This window comes from Trachemys scripta, chromosome 11 (assembly GCF_013100865.1).
Source record: "Trachemys scripta elegans isolate TJP31775 chromosome 11, CAS_Tse_1.0, whole genome shotgun sequence".
NCBI classification, from domain to species: domain Eukaryota; kingdom Metazoa; phylum Chordata; order Testudines; family Emydidae; genus Trachemys; species Trachemys scripta.
In genome coordinates, this window is record NC_048308.1 from 42606284 (window position 1) to 42629294 (window position 23011).

The following is a 23011-nucleotide window of genomic DNA, read 5'->3' on the forward strand; positions in this document are numbered from 1 at the left end:
ATCCAACCTTACAGTCTCTTCCCCTACAATGACTAAGTAGCTACCAAATGCATCTGTCAATCATCAGGTCACATAAGTAAGCTGATCTCTTGCATGAGCTTTATATTGGTAATATATATATATATGTATATTTTTAATTATGAGTTGAAAGTTTGTGTTTGATACAGGGCCGGCTACAGGCACCAGCTTGTCAAGCAGGTGCTTGGGGCGGCCACTCTGGAGAGGGGTGGCACATCCAGCTATTCGGCGGCAATTCGGCGGATGGTCCCTCACTCCGGCTCAGAGCGAAGGACCTCCTGCCGAATTGCCACCGCAGATCGCGATCGCGGCTTTTTTTTTTGGGGGGGGGGGGGGGGGGGGGGCTGCTTGGGGTGGCCAAAACCCTGGAGCCGGCCCTGGTTTGATATCAGGTAGATATGACTTTTTTGTTACTGTTAAAAATCTTTTTACTGCTAACTAGACATTTCTTTCAGTAGGACTTGTCAAAAGTAATGTCTGAAATGCAGAAACATGAATGTCAAGAAGGCGCATACACAGCAGCAACTTTTGCAATGGTTTTAAACCCAGTCTTTAGCCCTCCCTCCTGACTGCCCTTATTAGGGGCCGGTGTAGGACTCATGCAGCCCTTGCGCCAATGAGCTATGCCTTTCCCATATTGCTTGCTGAGAGGTCTTTGGCTGAGCCGGGCCCAGCTTTATCACGCTGTGGGGCTAGCTGTATCACCAGCTGCGTTTACCTCAAAACCAGAAGTCAGATGCAGAAGGGGCCTATGTGCTCTCTTCTGCAACTGGGATAGTTTATCCTCCTAGCCCCAGCCACTGTTCTAATTTACCTGTGTGCACCTGTCTATCAGGGTGTTAATACCTCCTTATGCAACCTTCATTTTCCTTTCTGACAATATGGTGCCTAACTAAGCCCCTGTCCAGAAAACCACTTAAGCATGTGCTTAACTGGCTCCCTGAGACTTCTCAGTCTTAAAGTTATGTCTGCTTAAGTACTTTGTTAGACAGGGGGTGTAGAGCTGGCTTATTCCCCCAGGTACACAGTGAAAAGAGGTCATCTGTGCACAGATGCCCTTGCAAAAGGGCTGGGGAAAGGGGACAGGCGGGAACCTCTTCTGTGGTACCGTCCCCACCTCCTTAGACTATGCAGAAGAATCTCAGCAGACACAGAAACTCAAATGTGAGGAAGAGAGGCTGATGTGGGGGAGGGAAGGGGCGCAGAAAGAGAAGGTAAACAAAGCTCCACCATGAACCTCACAGGGAATACTTAGGAGAGCAAATACAAACTGAAGTTTTTCTATGCCAGCCCACTTTATGCTCAAGAACCCCTCCTCCTCCCATGGCAGTCCCATAACTGGGAGTGCACGGTCACATTGCCAGGGTGCTGAAGGAAAGGAAAGGAAGCTTCTGAGGCAAAATGTCTCTCCATGGATGGAGCACGCTGCAATGTGCTGTTTTGAAAGGAGCGGGGGAGGGTACGTCACTTCCCCTTCATAGGCTGACCTGAGGAAAACTCTGTGAGGGGAATCTCAGAGTTTTACACCCTCTCACCCATTCCTGGGGCGGTTTCCATAGAAGGGATTGATCTAGCCTTTAATTTACCTTTCTGGTTAAAAAGGTCATCTGTAAATGCATTTTTTCTGCACAAGGGTAAGGGGAAAGGAGCAGCAGCAATTATTGTAATCTCCCATATTGATGCAATGTCCACCTGATAGTGTTGGAAGAGTGGTATCATACCCCGTTCATTAGTATATGGTCTGGATGGGGTTAGTCTGAGAGAAAAGCTAGCCTATCCGCATTGATTTACTGTCATAGCATGAGGCAGGCCTTGACTGCAGCTAGGATTTACATGAAGGGAGACCCATTTGGCCTCCACTAAAGCATGTATGGTATCCAAAAGAAACCTATGGGATTATGAGGGGTATAAATGAGTGCCGAATTTTCATAGTGAAAGGAATTCACTCTACAACAACCACATTAGGAGGCAGTAAAATTTTCTCCAAAGTTGTGCAAGTGATAAAACTGGTGAAAAATCATGTCCGTGATAGAAACTTGAAGTCAATATGCTCTCTTTTTTTTTTTTTTTAAAGTAAAAGTCACTGGTGTTATGGAGACATAAGTAAAATGAAGAGTGTAGCATGCAAATCATAGGGTAAAATTAATCATTTTTAAAATCTCAAAAAAGCTGACATTTTGCCTTTTCAATATGTGTATTTTGGTTAGGAGGTCAAATGTTACTATTTTTGCTGGGAAAGGGGGATGAAAATCCCACAAGTGACAACATTCCTTTAAACCAAGTCAGGAAGTATCACAGAAAACTATGGTTTTGTATCCAAACATGAAGCAAAAATGGAAAATGTTCTGTAAGTGCAAAACATCATTACCATGTTTAAAGCTGCATTCACCAACTCCAACTTTTTTTGCATATCTATATATTGTGGTTTGTAACAGGAACAGGATTCCACCTGCACGAAGCTCATTGCAGGGTAAGGGTGTTGGGGCAGATCCTCAGCTAGTACAAATTGGCTTAGCTCCATTGTCCTTAGAGTTTATGACAATTTACACTTGCTGAAGATCTGCCCACCGCCCCTTTAAAAAAAAGAAAACAAAACAAAACACAGTCACATGCAATTTCTTAGATAATGATAGCTCTTATCTAGTGCTTTGGATCTTTAGATCACAAAGAGCTTTACAAAAGGTCAGTATCTTCATCCCCATTTTCCAGATGAGGAAACTGAAGCACAGGTAGGGAAGTGACTTGTCCAAGGTCACCCAGCAGGCCAGTGACAAAGCTGGGACTTGAATCCACATTTCCCAAGTCCCAGTGCCTTGTCCACTTATCTACATTGGCTCATAATATATTATATCATATATACAAGTTTCCTCTCCCACAAAACCCTTAGAGACACATTAGCTCTTGGAGAAATGGGTACTACAATGCACATACTATTTCTCAAAATATACAGTATGTCAGAAATAGAATGTGATCTTTAGTGTAATAAAATACTATGGGCCTGATACTACAAATACTTCAGTATGTGAGTAATTTCACTCATGCAAGTAGTCCTTTTGACTACAATGAGTGAAGGTGCATAAGGGAAACAATTACTTCAATGGGCCTGCATGTGGAAGTGTTACAGGATCAAACCTTTAGTCATAAGAGCGTGAAACTATAACTTCACTGTTTCCTGATTTTTGAATGCTTCACCATACGTCTTTAACAGGCTCTTAATGTACTTTTTAAATGGGGTTTCCCTAGTTTATTAAAAAAAATAAAAATCAATAATATGCAGCTATTTGCTTAACAGCAGTAGAGTGCACTGTACTGCAAAATATATGCAGTCAATAGGAGAGGAGCCCTGTGTTCTTTCCTGCTCCCCTTCCCTTCCCTCTACACATTCATTCACCAAGGCTTTATCTACAATATGGAGACTATACTGGCATATCTATGCCAGCAGAGCCATGGAGCATGGACGCAGCCTACACCCAACAGAGGAGCTTTTCTGTTGGTGTAGGACCACCACCTCCTTGAATCACATTAATTACATCAATGCAAGATGGATCTACACTGGGGTTTTTGTTGACATAGCTATGTCAGTCAGGGGTATGTTTTTTTCATACCTCTGACAGATGTAGCTATCCCAATATAACTTTTCAGTGTAGGTCAAGCCTAAGTGTATGGAGAGAGGTAGAGCCCCACCTCCTCCCCTACGTGCCTTTGTTTTCTTTATACACCTTCTCTCAATGTGAAAGAGTAGGTTGCGTATGAACTTGCCACACCACTTGCAGAGCCAACAGAACCTTGACAAGCAAGCAGTTACTGAATCACATTAAACAAATCAAACCACATGTACAAAGTGTTTTTCTAAACCCTTATAAAACTGACAAGCCAAAAATCAGTTTTCACCCACATGACCTAGAGAATAAATCCCTGTTGAGTTGCTAGTTTTCTAACCTCTACCACTGATCACTAGAGCTCTTCAAACCAAAACATTTTTGTAATTCCCCAGCTTCAGCCTTGAAAATGGCTGAACTGCTCCTCCTCCCTCCCTAAACTTTCCAAAAATATTTTCTCCTGGACTGAAAACAAACATGCCAAGTTTCAGTCTGAAAGACAAAAATTTTATAAGCAACAGAAAACATTTGCAATGACATCTGTATCCACATAAGACCTCTAATGAAACAGCAAGTATCTTTGGCCAGACTGATGGCTTGGGATGCTTGCACTACATTACACAACCATGTGAGAAATCCAAGTTCCACACTAACCAACCTCAGGGCCCTTAATGGAGCCTGGAAATATGACAAAGATGATGACAGGAACATGGAGAGAATACACAGACTACACTGATCTTTTCCACTCATAGCACTTCCTAGAGGTCAGCTATTCAGTGATAGGGTCTGTAGGAGAATGCCTACATTTACGGCTGAAAAGTTGATGCTGCTGTCAAGTGCTGGTGCTATCTGAGATGATGGGATAAGATAAACAAGAACTGAGGCTTTGAATGAAGAAGATACCAACTAGGAATGAACCTCCCTATCTCTCCTCAACACAGTCTTAGTTGTTGTGCTGGGTGTGTGTTTGTGTGTATGTGTATGTGTGTGTGTCATAAAATAGCAGGGAGATAGTCTCCATAATGTATTAAGTCTTTTCCATTTTTAATTTCTAGGATTCTATGAGTGATTTAGGTGTGCTTATGGTCAGAAAAGTGATTATGTAAACAAAAGACACCTTAACAGATCTGTTTCCTGTATGCATTCACAGTCATATCTATTTGCCTTGCTGACAAAGACAAATCATAACAGTATCACAAAACTATGGGAGAGTATGTTGGATTCTGTTTCATATATTACCTATCACATGGTTAATAAAAAATCCACAGCTGGAACTTAATCAACAGTCATGAGGTGTAAACCAGATAAGGATTAGGAGGGGGAACAAAAAATGGAAAAAAAAATAGACCAAAAGCAAAAACAGAGCTTGATTTTCAAATCCCAAGCTGTGTCTGCAGGTCTGGGAGTTAAAAAAAACAAAAACCCTCTGTTTTTTCAATGAGCAAATTGGCTATGGAATCAGGGACAATAGACATAAAATGCCACAATTTCATGTTCACAGAATCACTTTAGTTATCCTGCAATTTCTAACACCACTTCTATAAACAGTCCAGCTGATAAGAGACATTACAGAACTAAAGTGTTTATCAATTTTAATTTTACAGTCTATGTGTGAGATGTAATTAAATAGCCCATACTCCAATTCTCTGGGTTTAAAGGCTATTAAAAAATGAAATATTTAACACTGGCCTTTAACCCAATGTCAATACCTGTGTGAATAAGATATACAAGTAAAGTATTTATTGACTGAAGATGATTATAGGGGACTCACAGCATATAGGTTTTGTCTTTGTTGATTTTTATGTTCATGGTTTTAGATTGAGAGACAGCTGCTAATGTGTTATTTGGGTCCCTATTCTGCAAGGGTGACGTTCACCCCCATCTGTAGAGGGCCAGAGCAAAGTCTTAAGCTTCCAAAACAGGACTACAGTGGGATTTAAGTGATGCATAAGCCTAGTACTCACCTGGGAGCACAGGACATTCACTTAAAGTATCAATTTTCCAAACCTTTGCACCACAGATGTGCTTTACAAAATGCACACGGCACCAGCTATGTTGGCCAAAGAACACAAGGTAGTATAGGAATAGGAGTCTGTGTTGCACAAATTGTCTGCTGCATGGGGCTTTGAAAATTTGGATCAGAATGACCATTGAGGAACAGCTATTTTAGAGTCTGAAAGTCCTGCTGGTTCAACTGCTTCTCAAATTGCCAACCAAACTATGGCTTTTACTGCTCCTCTTCCTCCAATACTTCCGCTGCAGGTGTGAAGTGGCTTCCAGAACGTCTGCTGCTGATCTGGTGGTAGTCTTGGAACTCTTTAAGGACAACTGTAGGAGCGTCTGCAACCCAAAGGAGGAAACCCAGTTTTCCAACGTAAGTGAAAGTGACAGTTGGCCTGTCTATCACCAGGCACTATAATGCAAGTCTTGCAAACAACATGCATATATGAATAAAGTTCCTATTAAGCTGCCTTAAAAAGTTTCATCTGCCCAGAGACCATCTTAGTAGCAATCCTGACTAGGCCCACCCTTCCAGTTGCCAGAAATGATTGCTTGTCCATGCACAGCCTCCCTAGGAGCATTACCAGAGATCTTGGGAACTGATCAACCGCCCACCCCAGGTTTTAAATACATAGGATTAGCCAGCCATAAGAGACAAAAATTTATTTCTATCATTCCCTGATTATAGAATCCATTAACTCTTGCCTGTGTAAATGAAAACTGAAGAACTGAAGTCCTCCATTAGCTACTTAAGAGGAAAAAGGGGGAAACCTGCTCTTCTCTCATTCAGTTGCTTGTGTACCACACTTGATATTTGTTCTCAGTCTTGCTGACAGAATGGGTACAAGAAAACTGACCTACCAACAAGGATGACTGTGGTCTTCAAAGGCCTATGAAAAGGTACTTAAAAAAGCAGAGGGGAATTTACTAATATCACATATAAACACACCTCAAAAGAAGGTGCATTTTCTAATTTGTCTTATAAGCCAGGATAAAACAAGTGAAGTCGAAACCACAACATTTACGTCAAGTAAATTCTGCTATGCATGTGACTTTATTAATGAAATACAGAGAAACAAATTACAAATTCTAATTACTAGCATGTCCTTAACAGGTATTAATTAAGCAGTACTCAGAGAGTCCCTTCTCCCCTCCGCCCCCACAATGTCAAAGTTCCATGAAGATTCACAGCAAGCAATTAGTCCACTCATAAATTGGGCATCCTGAAGTTCAACCCATCTTCTTAATTAGATTTCCCCTATAGTATCCTCTGGACTAGCCAAGAGAAGTATGGGATCATGCTTCAAACTGATATTAACCTCTTGCGACTCCACATGTGAAAAATAGGCACTCTGCAGCCACTGTTCATGTTTTAACCTGTGCAAGCAAACACATTTAAATTAATATCAGCTACATTTTAATCTGGTGTAAATTACAGCACTCTTCATTCACCATTCTGTGGTGGTTGACAAAACTGCTTCTAAAATATCCAAGATCATGGACAGAAGTATGGAGTAATCCCATCCCTAACAGATTAGATCACTGGACTAAAACTTATTATATTACTGGTGAAGAGCAAGAAGTAGCAGTGTTATGTACAAGCAGAGGAGTCACAACAGTAAAACAAAAGTCTTCAGGTTTTTGTTTTTTCTTTGGAACAGATGACATTTCACCATGATGCACAAAGCATGGACCTTTGCCTACTCAGCTGGCTTTGAATAGGAGGACCAGGGGAGAAAGGATTTTTGAAGAAATAGAAGAGCAGTTTTTGCAACCAATATGCTGCCCATGACATATGTTCTAGTTCTCTTTCCTGTGTTATGAGCTTTGATTCAGATTAACACATATCTCACAGGAGATGGGAAGAGATTGAAGAACCAGCATTCTTGCACTCTCATCAACATAGCACAGCAGAACTTTTAGAGGATGTGAAGATTACAGAGAAAACTCAGATATTTATTCCTTCAAGAGAGATCATCAGTCCAAATGAAGGAGCAAGAATACCACAATAATAATGAAAATTCTGGCAGCAAATACACAATGATCTGACCAATATAAAGGTTAGATCTTAGGTAGAGTGTTGAAGGCTAATTAGTAGCATGTTGACTGTCCTACAGACACTCAACCACTTTCACAGGAAACAGGAACAGTCATTTGCTTCTTGCTAGCACGATTCATGGAGATGTTTTTCTATTGAATAATCCTAAATGGAAATAATCCTAAACCCCTTAACCTCTCACTTTAGTTTCTCAGGGCATTTTAAGACAAAAAGATGGCCAAAAAATCTACCTTTCACAGAGTTGTAACGTGCTTCATTAGAAGAACTGTTGAGGAATTTTCCATTGTTTTTGGTTTTGACAGAAAATGTGGTTTGAGGAAAAAAATAAAGATTTTCCACTCTTAAATTTTTATTTTGGAAAATTTAATAAAAACTTTTTGGCACCAGGAAATAAAATCAAAACAAAATATTTAATTTCAGGTCAAGTTGATCCAAATCAAATAATTTTGGTTTGTTGAACTGAGCCAAAATGTTTTGTTTTGTTTTGCATCATTTCATCAATAATCAGTGTCCACTTTAGCTTCCACTGTGCTTCATATTTTTATTTTCCCCTATGGGCTTGATTCCACAGCCAAGTGACATCTCTCATAATGCATCATGGTCTCGCCTGAGACTGAACCCCAATGTTGCATTAAGAGAGTCCCACAGCCCTCCAAAATGTTTCATTTTGATAAATTTCAAAAAAGATTTTAATGTCATTTTTTAAGAACATGTTCCATTAAAGTTTTGATATTTTGACTTTTCATTCTAATTTGGGCTGAAAACAAACATCAAAATACCAAAGTTTCCCACTGGATGGAAATTCCAAGTTTCTCTCAGCTCTCCTTGTTAGATACATCATCTTGAAATCATAATATTCATTAGCATGAATGCTGCCTTCTAATTAGTGTAGTCAACCTTCAGCAGCCTATTCTCCCCCTGCCTCAACCAGCTTCTAGGCCCACTCTCTTATTATGAGAATATTCCATTTGTTTTATGCAGCATTCAAAATACTGTAAAATACCTGCCAAATTCTCCTTGATGTGAGCCGTCAAGTAGCTCCTGTGCCTTGGAAACCTCTGTACCTTAACTTGAAGATCCAAGTGTCATTTCAGTTACTGATCTGTTTTAATGGTTATAATTATGTCACTTTTGCTTTTTTGATGATTGTAAAAAGAGGGTCAATGGAGCAAATTTACTGCTGTAGCCACTATCAACTTTGGCTTAATTCTGCCTTCAGAAACACAACACACACACATGGCATTGACTTCACTGGAGATGGTGCACATATCCAAAAGTATTGTCTGACTCCCAACCGCAGCAGTGAATGCTATATAGCCAGTGAAAATGCATTGGATCACCATAATGTGGCATGAAGTCTTTTGTGAGAGCTTTCAACCTTTTTTTTACAGAACTTTTGGGATGAATTTGCTAAGCATTTCTTAAAGTCCACATTCCAAACCCTGTAACTTTAACACGTTCATACTCCTAGCAGCAGTCACTGTGAACACATTATTTTTCAGGATAGCAGTAAACTGATCTTGTGTGTCAGCCAGATATGATTAGGAAAGATTTCAACATATGCAGGTAATAGTCATCACTTATGGATCTAATATTTTGATAAAATACTAACCTTTCTGGGATAAGACATAGGCTTTTAAGTAGGAAATTATTTTTATCCATTTTAGTGTCACAGTAAGTACTAATGCCACAGTGAGAATATGACCATTGTCTCCTGGAAATCTGGTGACATCATTGATGACTCTGGAGAATTCTATCACTCCTCTCTCCCACCTTCATTTCACATTTTCATTCTGGTGAAATCTTGGTAACTAAATGTATAGGCATAGGACTTAAAGAAGCTGAATAAGGTACCAGGATGGTAAATGAGACCTCACATGTGGGCATCCTCTGCTATGCTTAAAAAACCCTTGTGCTTCTGCTAAGTTAACTTGGGACTTTTTGCAGGACACACCACTGATTTTATTTTCCAGCTGTTGAGTAAAGAGATCATATATAGATAGTGCCTTCTCTCTCTTCAAATGGGAGTGGAGGACGTACTATTCACGTAACATGCCCAGTTCATGAATGCAAGAATTTCCTTGGGAGACACTTGTAGAATGAGCAATATAAAATGTATATAACAAATTGTCAAGCCTGTGGCCATTTCACTCACAAAATCCTATGCCTGCTTGGCACCAGTTAGTAGTGCACTTTTGCAGCAATAGTGTTGATACCTTGCTTCAGCTATACCAGCATGTAATAGAAGCTTTGTTGAATTTTTAAAACACTCTTTAGTCAAAAGTGCCTTTGAGCAATTCAGTCTAAGAGGATGTTATATACAACATAAGAATAGCCATACTGGGTGAGACCAATAGGTGTTCTAGTCCAGTATCCTGTCTTCCAACAGAGGCCAGTGCCAGATGCTTCAGAGGCCTGGTCCACACTAACCCCCCACTTTGAACTAAGATACGCAACTTCAGCTACGTGAATAACGTAGCTGAAGTCGAAGTACCTTAGTTCGAATTTACCGCAGGTCCAGATGTGGCAGGCAGGCTCCCCCATCGATACCACGTACTCCTCTCGCCGAGCAGGAGTACTGGCGTCGACGGCGAGCACTTCCGGGATTGATCTGGGATCGATTTGTCACGTCTAGACAAGATGTGATAAATCGATCCCAGAAGATCGATTGCTTACTGCTGGACCCGGAGGTAAGTATAGAACTACCCAGAGGGAGCAATTTATCAAGTGATCCATTCCCTATCATCCAGTCCCAGCTTCTAACAGTCAGAGGTTTAGGGACATCCAGAACATGGGGTTGTGTGTGTCCCTGACCATCCTGGCTAATAGCTGTTGAAGGACCTACCCTCCATGAACTTATCTAATTCTTTTTTAAACCCATTTATACTTTTGGCCTTCACAACATCCCCTGGACATGAGTTCCACAGGCTACATGTGCATTGTATGAAGAAATATTTGTTTTTTTGTTTTTGTTTTTTTGTTGTTTTAAACCTGCTGCCTATTAATTTCATTGGGTGACCCCAAGTTCTTGTGTTATGTGAAGGGATAAATAACACTTCCTTATTCACTTTCTCCACACCATTCATGATTTTATAGAGCTCTATCATATCCTTCCTCAGTCATCTCCTTTCTAAGATGAAATGTCCCAGTCTTTCTAAGCTCTCCTCATATGGAAGCTGTTATATACCTGTAATAATTTTTGTTGCCCTTCTCGGCCCCTTTCCCAATTCTAATATCTCTTTTTTGAGATGGAATTACGAGAATTGCCTGCAGAATTCAAGGTGTGGGCATACCAATGGATTTGTATAGTGGCATTATGTTTTTTTCTGTCATATTATCTATCCATTTCCTAATGGTTCCTAACCTTAACTTTTTTGACTGCTGCTGCATATTGAGCAATGTTTTTAGAGAACTATCCACAATGACTCCAGGATATTTCTTGAGTGCTAACAGCTAATTTAGACCCCATCATGTTGTATGAATAGTTGAGATTATGTATTCCAGTGTGCATTACTTTGCATTTATCAACACTGAATTTCATCTGGCATTTTGTTCCCCAGTCACCCAGTTTTGTAACACTTCAGTCTGCTTTGGACTTAACTATCTTGGGTAATTTTATATCATCTGCAAACTTTGACAACTCACTGTTTACCCCTTTTTCCAGATCATTTATGAATATATCACCTTGTCTCTGTAAATGTGAGGTAATAACTTTACTGGATCAAGTGAAACAAGCTTTTGAGCCACACAGACCTGAAGAAAAGCTCTGTGTAGCTCGAAAGCTTGTTTATCTCACCAGCAGAAGTAAGTCAAATAAAAGATATCACCTCACCCACTTTGTCTCTCTAATATCCTGGAACTGATAAGGCTAGAGTGATATTACATACAAGTTACATTTATGTAAGTTACACTTACGTTCTACTGTATAGTTAGTTATAAGATTTTATAAATTGTATATGGATCTATGGTATCTTCTGATAGATATCTAAATGCAGATGATAGTCATGTTATGAGTCACTTACTCACTTTTGGGTAATGTAAGACAACAGGGTCTTGTGCATGAGTGAAGCTCAGTACAGCCACTACAGTTACCTCACTGACAGATGGTTAGCCATTGGCCTTTGACCTTTCATACAATATGCATCCTGACCTTGTCCCACTTCAGTTGTAGGGACAGTCATTTTTTCTGAAAAATATCCTTGTTCCTGTTTTGATTTTGTCTCAGTTTCAGTGGGAATTTCTGGTTTTTCATTTTTCTCTGAAACAAAACATATGTCAGTGAGAGTGGTAACAAAGTTCTCTTTAATTATACTAATGTGCATTGGAGGAGGGGCATTCACCTGTAACTCTTATGAAAGCTGAACAGTATGCTTCCCCAACTTCATTGCTTGCAACACAAATATATTTCCCAGTATCAGCAAGGACTACATTTCTTTTTAAAAGGTAATAGGAGTCACCTAATTTCTCAATCTGTAAAACAATAAGATATGTGCAGACAACAATTAGTAGCACACAGCAAGATATACTATGTCCCTCCCCAAGGAACACTTTAAAAAACTTAAGACATACACTGATGTTTCCAGCTACCAGTCTGATATCATCTTTAGTCCAAACAACATTTGGTCTGGGTATTCCACGTATAGTGCAATGCAGGATTAAATCTTCTCCTTCTTGTAGAGTTGTGTGTCCAAATTTCTGAATGAAGTTTGGTTGTTTTCCTTGTACTGAAAAAAAGCGTATACTGTACTTGAAATGGCACAACTAAAGCAAAAAAAAAAACCCCTTCTGCTTTCATAATTTTTTTATTATTGCACGGAGAAAAGAATCCATGATTATGGTTGAATCTCAAGAGTACTAGTTTACACAGCAGTAAAGGACATACATCTTTGAAATTGTATTCCTTTTATTTAGCTTTTTGCCTGTGTGATATGGAGTGGGAATAGTGAAACTCTCCTTGGCACATAGGGTGGTGAGCATCAAGACCTCCACGCCTCAGGAGAGTGATATTAATTTCAAGGTAGCATTAGATAATCAAATCTTTTTATGAGTAATAGATAAATATATGGTGGATTACCTTATTGCAGTGAATAGTAAAACACATTTCGTACAGAAGTTTAAGGAACAATGTCAAGACTGGCAAACTTTTGGGCTAGGCTTACTGTTGCACATCATGCTTTTCTTGGCTTTGCTAGTCTGTGCCATCCTTCCAGGTTAGCAGCTTAGTAAAGCACACAAGAATCCTATTCTACAAAAGGGTCAAATTCACACTAATAATGAAGGACAGAACAGGATTTATGCACTCTTAAATTACCACTTAAGCCCCACATGAAAAACTAAGATAGATTGCTACAAAGTAAAGGATTTTTAGAGCAGTCCAGACACTTAAATCACATCTTTCTTCCCCTCCACATCAGAAATATATACTCTCTTTTTCTCCTCCATTATTTCATAATATACCATAGCATACAGATTTATTAAGAACAATACCAGGCAAACCCCACTGTATGCATGCTAGCTATCTTATTGTGAGGGTAAATCCTTTAGGCACAGACAAGGCTCTCATAAATTTGAATCAGTGAAATATTTTGGATAAGGTCACTAAACACTAACAGTTCTATTATAACGAACTCTAGGGTGTGATTCTGCTGTCACTTATATTGGGGTAATTCTGTTCAGCAGAATCATTCCTGCAATACACAAAAGTGAGAGCAAAATCAGTATATCCCACAAGAGTGTGCAACACCACTAACAGCAAATTACCATTAGTCCCCCATACAAAAGTCTCTGGCATAGGGGTGTGTCAGGGGCCAGCAGGGAGTGAGAGCAAATGTGACTCAGGACTATCCTAAGTCCTTGCTATCTCCCGGCTACCACAAAGTCTATAATTAAACAGTGCAAGAGGCCAAAACTATGTTAACAACTCAGACCACCCCCGCCCCCATCACAAACTGTGGGCCTGTAAGAGGCATATCTTTAGGTGCTCCCTTTGAAGTGAAGCAACTCAACACATCCACCCACCCCCTCCCTTATTGCAGGCCATGGCTTTAAGCTACAAATAAGAGGTATTTGATGTGGCTTGTATAGAAGCAGCAGCAGATCTGGGGAGAGGGCGTTTATATCCTCAGACAGGGCTCTTATGTTAATGACTATGAAGTTAGATTCTATCCAATGTTGCTGTGTAGCTGGAAGCAGAGGTAGTTTTGGAATGAAAAGCTCTTTACAGTCATCTACTGTTATTGGAAACTATTTAGCCCCCCAAACTGCCATCCACCAGCAAAGGGCTAGTTAAACTATAGGCCAACACAGGCAACACAATTTATCAGGGATTAAACAAGCACTGGGGAAAAAGTAGGATTGGTCCAGGGAAAAAGTTAAATATACTGAAGGTTTTGATTTCCAAATCAGGTCAGAGGCAATCTCCCTGGAAATGTAAAGAAAAGTTATGCAAACTGGAAATATTTTAACTGAGAAAAAGACATTTTAAGTTTCAAAATGTTCTATGTGGGCAAAACCCCCAGATTTTTTATTTTTTTTTAAAACAGAAACTTTTTGCTAATGTTTTTAGTTTCAATAAGAACGTTTTGAATGAAAAATTTCAACCTGCTCCAGTACCAAATAAATTTAACTTTCCTCATTTATTCTCCATTTGTCTTTTAGTTTCATATTTCCTACTTTGCAGCAATCAACCCTGTGGCAGCAGCTTCTCTCCATGAAGCACAAGCAAGGTTTTTGGCAGCATAGATGAGCCACTCCTCCCCTGCTCCCCATTTTCTTCGGTCTCTAAAATTTCTCTTTTTTGCCTATTGTGTCTCCCCTGTATCCTCCCCAACTCCTATTTCCTCCCCTTTTGTTTCCCTCTTGCATTTACCTATTTGTTCTACATCCCCTCCCCTCTTGGAGCATCCATATTTACTTTTTTGTGACCAGTAGGTGATCCTGCAAGGCACCAAGCCCCACGGGGAAAAAAAAAAAAAAAAAAAAAAGGATTAATGGGTGTTCAGATTGGGCCATTAGTCCTTGAAGCTATGCTATTTCCTGATACTAATACGTGGGGAAACTGCTCCTGTTGCAAATAAGCTGATACACCAAAATGTCAGAATGAATTTCTGATGCACCCATTGCAATACAGTTTCACGCACCCCCACAAATGCCTGTGAATTCCTAAGGAGCTGTTCATTTTCTCCATTTTTTCAGTGCTATTGTTTTTTCAGTAAGGCAGAGCCAATGGCTGTGTTGAGGTGGAATGACTTATGTGGTACCAGCGTTGGCACAAAAAGGTTCTGATGAAAACCTAGCATTCAAAGAAGGTGCTCATCTTTGCCACCATTGTATATCTAAGTAATAGGAAGGGCCCACACCTTGTAGATGGGCACCTTTAAACATAAAATTCAAAATGTGATTTAGGGCAAATTTCCAGTGAACATACTGTTAGCAGACATTGTGCCATCCTACAGACTGACATGACTGTGAGCAGCCAAGAGACCATATACCATACATGATTCAAGTGTATGAGTCAAAGGCTTGCATCCCAGCTGAGAATATTAAAATGGGTGTCTGCCTCTGGTTTCTGTGACTGTCACTAAAAAGATTAATTTGCACCATTAAGAACAAACCCCAGTTTCTTTCCTAGCTGTAGTAGAAGTGTTGTGTAGCACTGTGGAATTATGTTGGACAAAGGTGGTGTGTCACATGAAATTTCCTACATCTTTTTGACTCAACCAGATACTATGATGCAGAGTCAATCTTTTGCCACCATAGAGATTTCTGTTCCGTACATCAGGGGAGCGTAGAACCAAATGCTACTTATTTTGGACAGAAAAGGTTCAAACATCTGTTCAAATACAGCCATAAGGTGACAAGGAATCCAGCTTTGATCTGGCTTTCTGTTGAATGTTAGTATATACTACAAAATTTGTAGTGAAAACGGAGTTCATCTTCTAACGACAACAATAATTTTAATGGACATAAACAGACTACTATAGGCAATCAAGGTTTTCCGCCCCTCCTCCTCATCTTGAAACTGCAAATGGATCTAAGATGGTTTTCTAATTTTATATTAATATTTCATCCCATGAGCCACCAAGGCTAGAAGTAAGTTTAGAGCCCCTTTGGAAAGTGCTCCCCACTCCCACTGCTCCCAGGTCTTCAGTCGTATAACACTCCCATTTCTATCTCTAAAGGTCTAGAGGATAGTGGACCTGAAATCTGTCTCTGGTTCCAGGTTGTCTTTTGCCCATCTATCACCCCAGGTTAATGTAATTCTTGGATTTGAAAGGGATTTCACATCTGGAGAAACAAAGTAATTATTTCTGCACAAGGTTGCTTAAAGAAAAAAAACAAAAAGAGCACAGCAGCTCTTTTGGGGGAAAAAAGCATCAAGGTTTAGAATGTTTAGATATAGGCTCAATACAGAGGATTCATCACATGGCTCACCAGATACCCGGCTTTCCCCACCGCACTTACAGTGTCGAAAAAGTGTATGAAATTACATTTGACATTCCCTTTTGTCCATCCCACCTGGTACACCACTAATCTCTCCTGCCTGGGACTAACATTTCAGACCTGTGAACTGCAGCTCCAACTGCTAGTTAAGAAATAAAAAGTTTCCTCAGCGCCCCACCACATGGAAATTCCCTAAGAAATTATGTTGGGCTCAGATGCTGCTCAGCCAATAGTCAGTCATGGGGGAGATCCCAACTCAGGCTGCCTTTTTGGCTAGTAACAGAAGCTTTATTCCAGGACCTATACAAGGGACCGCTAAAGCTGCTATGGCCACCTGTTCTGGGGCACTCTGAAAACTCAGACAGGGCTCTGGCACTCAGGATAACAAGGGACAGCCCTGCAGGGTGGAACTTTTTACTGCTAAACCACACATGACTAGACCTCCAGCAACCCGCCTTTCTTCAGCTAAACGCCAGTTTACAAGTAGGAACTGGTCTAGCGGGCAATGAATGGAGGTCGGGTTTCAAACAGTCACTCCCACCGTGTCTGACCGCTCTGCGGGCTTGTCCATGGTCCCGGGGGCAGGGGTGTAACGACGCAAACAGCTTTCGCTCCCCCTGCAGCCTGCACAAAAGTTCTCCAGAGAAAGGGCTGAAAGCAAAATGGTGGGTGTAAAATGGTGACTGGCATGTCTGAAGCGGAAAGAGTAAATCCTTCTGCGACTAGAGAGGTAACACGCAATCAGAGCATGGAGCCTCACGCTGGTTGTGCTGAACAGACGCCAGCTGCAGTTTCGAGCCGAGAGTTTTGAGAGCTCATTAGGCTCAGTGAACACAGAGCTTCCACCTGGTCTGTTTGGCATCAGGACATCTGGCAACAATCAGGACGTATTATACCTTTGCTTGTGAATCCCAGTATTGACAGTGGGAAAAGGCCCTTCAGTGTCCCGCAGTTTGGCAAAATAGCTCTCTGCTGCCTCTTTGTTTATTGCAAACAGCCACAGAGTGCCTGAGTACCAGGCAGCGATTAAAAGAACCCTATCTGTAAAATTTAAATATTAGACTAACTACAATATTTGATTAAGGCAAGTGAAAAGCAAGTGCATGCTAACCTAACAACACTCTCTGAAATGTAGTACTCAGCGACAATATTAGTATTACTGAACAATGGAACTGTATGCTTCTGCATTTGATTTATTAACATCTACAAAAGGGACAAGACAGTCCCTAGCCCTACCCTCCTGTTTTATCTTTTATTTAATATCTCTGTCCTCTCCTCTCACTTTGCTAAAATAAAAGTATTTTCAAAATATTTCTTCCTCTAAGTTGCATTTCAGTCTGCCCCTCATGAAGCAATACTGTAAATACCATACTTCCCAACCCATCCATTGTGTGCTCCTAAAAATAATCATATATTTCAGTTAGGAAAGCTGGCTTATTTTCTCTCTGACTTTTTTTCTGGGCCAAAGTTTGAAGTATTTATTTAGGCAAAAATCTCATGGAAAGCAGTGTGAATTTTGGGTGAGAGATGACCAAATAAGGACAGCAAGATTTAGTTCCATATCTAGAATTATTTTTATTAAGGCTGTCAAGCTATTAAAAAATTAATTGCAATTGATCACATGCTTAATCACTTTTTAAATTGCACTGTTAAACAATAATAAAATACTTAAATATTTTTGGATGTTTTCTACATTTTCAAATATATTGATTTCAATTACAACATAGAATACAAAGAGTACAGTGCTCACTATATTTTTGATTACAAATATTTGCACTCTAAAAAACAAAAAGAAGAACAGGAGTACTTGTGGCACCTTAGAGACTAACAAATTTATTAGAGCATAAGCTTTCGTGGACTACAGCCCACTTCTTCGGATGCATATAGAATGGAACATATATTGAGGAGATATATATACACACATACAGAGAGCATAAACAGGTGGGAGTTGTCTTACCAACTCTGAGAGGCCAATTAATTAAGAGAAAAAAAACTTTTGAAGTGATAATCAAGCTAGCCCAGTACAGACAGTTTGATAATAAGTGTGAGAATACTTACAAGGGGAGATAGAGTCAATGTTTGTAATGGCTCAGCCATTCCCAGTCCTTATTCAAACCGGAGTTGATTGTGTCTAGTTTGCATATCAATTCTAGCTCAGCAGTCTCTCTTTAATTCTTTTGCGTCGGGGTTTGTTATTAGAGCTGGTCACCAGCAACCACACATCACTGAACAAAACCACTAACCCAGGAACCTATCCTTGTAACAAACCCCGATGCCAACTCTGTCCACATATCTATTCAAGTTCATCATCATAGGACCTAATCACATCAGCCATACCATCAGGGGCTCATTCACCTGCACATCTACCAATGTGATATATGCCATCATGTGCCAGCAATGCCCCTCTGCCATATACATTGGCCAAACCGGACAGTCTCTACGCAAAAGAATTAATGGGCACAAATCTGACATCAGGAATCAAAATACTCAAAAACCAGTGGGAGAACACTTTAACCTGTCTGGTCATTCAGTGACAGACCTGCGGGTGGCTATATTACAACAGAAAAACTTCAAAAACAGACTCCAAAGAGAGACTGCTGAGCTAGAATTGATATGCAAACTAGACACAATCAACTCCGGTTTGAATAAGGACTGGGAATGGCTGAGCCATTACAAACATTGACTCTATCTCCCCTTGTAAGTATTCTCACACTTATTATCAAACTGTCTGTACTGGGCTAGCTTGATTATCACTTCAAAAGTTTTTTTTCTCTTAATTAATTGGCCTCTCAGAGTTGGTAAGACAACTCCCACCTGTTTATGCTCTCTGTATGTGTGTATATATATCTCCTCAATATATGTTCCATTCTATATGCATCCAAAGAAGTGGGCTGTAGTCCACGAAAGCTTATGCTCTAATAAATTTGTTAGTCTCTAAGGTGCCACAAGTACTCCTGTTCTTCTTTTTGCGGATACAGACTAACACGGCTGCTACTCTGAAACCTAAAAAACAAAAATATTTTTCAATTCACCTAATACAAGTACGGTAGTGCAATCTTTTTATCATGAAAGTGAATTTGCAAATGTAGAATTATGTACAAAAATAACTGCATTCAAAAATAAAACAATGTAAAACTTTAGGGCCTACAAGTCCACTCAGTCCTATTCCAGCCAATCGCTCAGATAAGCAAGTTTGGTTACAATTTGCAGCAGATAATGCTGCCCACTTCTTGTTTATAATGTCACCTGAAAGTGAGAACAAGTGTTTGCATGGCACTGTTTTAGCTGGCGTTGCAAGATATTTATGTGCCAGATGTGCTAAATATTCATATGTACCTTCATGCTTCAACCACCATTCCAGAGGACATGCATCCATGCTGATGACAGGTTCTGCTCGATAACCAGCCAAAGCAGAGCAGACCGAAGCATATTCATTTCCATTATCTGAGTCAGATGCCACCAGCAGAAGATTGATTTTCTTTTTCGGTGGTTTGGGTTCTGTAGTTTCCGCATTGGCAGGGCCGGCTCTAGGATTTTTGCCACCCCAAGCGAAAACAATTTTGGCTGCACTCCCCCGTTTTTTTCTTACCCCCAGCCCCGCTTCAACTCTGCCCCTTTCCCAAATCCCCAGCCCTGCCTCTTCCCCCCAGGCTCTCAAGCCTAGGAGGGAGTGAGGGAGGAAGAGGGAGAAGCAGCGCGTGCGCCGCGGCCACTCAGGGTCTCCCCCTCCCTCCCAGGCTCTCAAACCCGGGAGGGAGGGGGAGATCCCGAGTGGCCGCGGCGTGCGAAACAGCTGATTTGCGCGCTGCGGCCGCTCTGGATCTCCCCCTCCCTCCCGGGTTTGAGAGCCTGGGAGGGAAGGCGAGCAGCAGCGCGCGAGCGGCAGCAGTAGAGGTGAGTTAGGGTGGCCGGGGCACATTTTTAGGGGCGGCATGGCCCACGCCAGAATGCCACCCCTAAAAATGTGCTGCCCCAAGCACCAGCTTGTTTTGCTGGTGCCTAAAGCCGGCCCTGCGCATTGGGGTGTTGCTCTTTTAAGACTTCTGAAAGCATGCTCCACACCTCATCCCTCTCAGATTTTGGACGGCACTTCAGATTCTTGAACCTTGGGTCCAGTGCTGCAGCTATTTTTAGAAATCTCACATTGGTACCTTCTTTGCCTTTTGTCAAATCTGCTTTAAAAGTGTTCTTAAAATGAACATGTGCTGAGCACATCATCCGAGACTGCTATAACATGAAATATATGGCAGCATGTGGGTAAAACAAAACAGGAGACATAGAATTCTCCCCCATGGAGTTCAGTCGCAAATTTCGTTAACACATTTTTTTTTAACAAGCATCATCAGCATGGAACCATGTCCTCGGGAATGGTGGCTGAAGCATGAAGGGGCATATGTATGTTTAGCATATCTGGCATGTAAATACCTTGCAATGCCTGCTACAAAAGTGCCATGCGAATGCCAGTTCTGACTTCAGGTGACATTGTAAATAAGAAGCAGGCAGCAGTATCTCCCATAAATGTAAACAAACTTGTTTGTTTTAGTGATTGGCTGAACAAGAAGTTGTACTGAATGGACTTGTAGGCTCTAAAGTTTTACATTGTTTTGTTTTTGAGTGTAGTTATGTAACAAAAAAAATATACATTTGTAAGTTACATTTTCATGATAAAGAGATTGCACTACAGTACTTGTATGAGTTGAATTGAGAAATACTATTTCTTTTATAATTTTTACAGTGAAAATATTTGTAATAAAAATAATAAAGTGAGCACTGTACACTTTGTATTCTGTGTTGTAAATGTAGAAACCCATCCAAAATATTTAATAAATTTCAGTTGGTGTTCTATTGTTTAGCAGTGCAATTAATCACAATTATTTTTTTTAATTGTGATTAATTTTTTGAGTAAATCACATGAGTTAACTGTGATTAATCAACAGCCCTAATTTTTGCTTTATTTTTTGGTAGAAAGAAACATAAGAAGGGTCATATTAGGTCAGACCAATGGTCCATCTAGCTCAGTATCCTGTCTTCCGACAGTGGCCAATGCCAGGTGCTTTAGAGGGAATGAACAGAACAGGGCAATTATAGAGTGATCCATCCCCTGTCATCGAGTCAGAGTTTCCAGCAGGCGGATGTTCAGGGACACCCAGAGCATGGTGTTGCATCCCTGACCAATTTGCACGTGCTTGATTAAAAAGGAAAGTTGATCTTTTGACAAGGAAAGCAAGCATCCTGGGCCCAATCTTGCTGCCTTTAAAGCCAATGGCAAGACTTCTGCTGGCTTTAATTGGAACAGAGTTGGCTTCTCTGACTGCAATTTTACTTCCTTTGTATGCTCATTTTAATTCATTTTGCTTTGGCACAGCACTTGATCACCTCTTAATCCTTCTCCAGTAAGGATCTGATAAGACATGAGCTATTTTATCATTTACAAGACAGCATTTATGAAGGGGAAACTACTCAGGGATCCATTCAACCTGGTTGGTGAACAGGCATTAACCCATGGAATGCAGCTTTCCTGGTACAAGCAGCATGGGGGCTGCCCCTTCTCCAGCCAGCAATACCCGGTTTTGTAATTGCATTGGCTGGGTGAATAGCTCAGCACAGCAGCACTTATGGGAGAGCTTTGTGCCACTGCAACCTCCCCATCTGGAATGACTTCTCACAACCCATCACCTTGAATCAAGCCTTGTACACCAGTCTTCAAAGCGCACACTCAGATAAACCATGTTCACAGGCTGTTCAGTTCAATAGCACACTTATATGATGAGCAGAAAAATGAACGTGCAATGTTTAGCCACAATATGCATTTCAGTTTAACCATTTAAGTTACAATTTAGCAAAGAAAAAAGTGCACTATTGATTTAAAATAGGTTTATCCAGGAAATGGTGGAAAATATGATCAGAGTGAGTAAATGCAGGTGGCTTGGGAGCTTGATGAGAGATTAAACATGAGGGCCATGAGATGCCTATTCTGCTGTTTGTTTTATGAAATATTTTCATAGTTTTGGACACTATAGGGTTTGCAAGTCAGTTCTTGCTATTTCTGAGTAAAAGTATCCCCACACAAAGGATCTCTTTGACCCCTCCCCTCTGAAAGGAAAGATGATAGTCTTTCTTACTATGCTAGGAACTGAGAGTAGAAGCCAGAATCTAATGTAGGCTACATAGCCTACAAGAGTATGAACAACATTAGTAAAAGGATGGAAGTGATATTTCTCTGAGATAGACCTGAGTGTCACACACTTGGAGAGACTTGCAATCAATTTTCCCAACTGGCCCCCGATTGTGGTGCTGAGCCTTGGTACACAAAGCATTTGAACCCTTCCTCACCCACATTGAGACCCGTTAAGGAAAAATCTGGAGATTTTATTAAAAAATAGTTAATTTGCATAGTTGACAAATATGTATCACTTTATTTACATAAATGAGAGCAAGCGTCTAGTTCCAAGTGTCTAAACATAAATCTACCTCCAATTCCTTTTCTATCCCATAGTAGTGACAGAAGAACTTAACTGCAAGCCCAGGTCTCCCATCTGCCTGCACCTTCCTTTCCCCAAGGGTCTTGCACTTTGGCTGGGATCCCATACCATCCAGGGCTGGTCTCCTAAAGCAGTGTTTCTCAACCTTTTTAATACCAGGGACCAGCTTGCTGCCTTCCTAAACTGTGTCAGGGAGATCTCAAGGGCCAGTGCCGTACATACTTGGGCAGTTAGCCTGCCTCCCTCTGCAGCTGTGCTTCTATTTTTAGCATGCTAGCTAGATCAAAACTAGCATGGGTACATCCACCCGAGGTGGAAATTACAGTTCCAGCTGCAGTGTAGACATGCTGTCGGAGACTCAGCACATGTGCCCATATCTGCACAGAAAATGGGGTGGTACAAAAATAAAC

General features: G+C 40.7%; 1 protein-coding gene across 7 annotated transcripts in view; it reads right to left on the reverse strand.

Moving 5' to 3' along the window:
* Window positions 1-4102: 4102 nt before the first annotated feature.
* Window positions 4103-23011, reverse strand: part of CCDC141 (coiled-coil domain containing 141) — a 152842-nt gene continuing 133933 nt past the window's right edge. For 4 of the 7 annotated variants that reach the window (XM_034785770.1, XM_034785767.1, XM_034785768.1 and 1 more), the window contains 4 exons: window positions 12247-12401; window positions 12018-12147; window positions 11770-11935; window positions 6645-6995 (listed from right to left, as the gene is read on the reverse strand). In XM_034785770.1, coding sequence (XP_034641661.1) covers window positions 6866-6995; window positions 11770-11935; window positions 12018-12147; window positions 12247-12401 — 581 coding nt within the window. In that variant the 3' untranslated portion in view covers window positions 6645-6865. Of the gene's footprint in view, window positions 5958-6644; window positions 6996-11769; window positions 11936-12017; window positions 12148-12246; window positions 12402-23011 lie in introns of those variants that run through there. The other 3 variants (XM_034785771.1, XM_034785769.1, XM_034785774.1) reach the window with 3 other exon arrangements.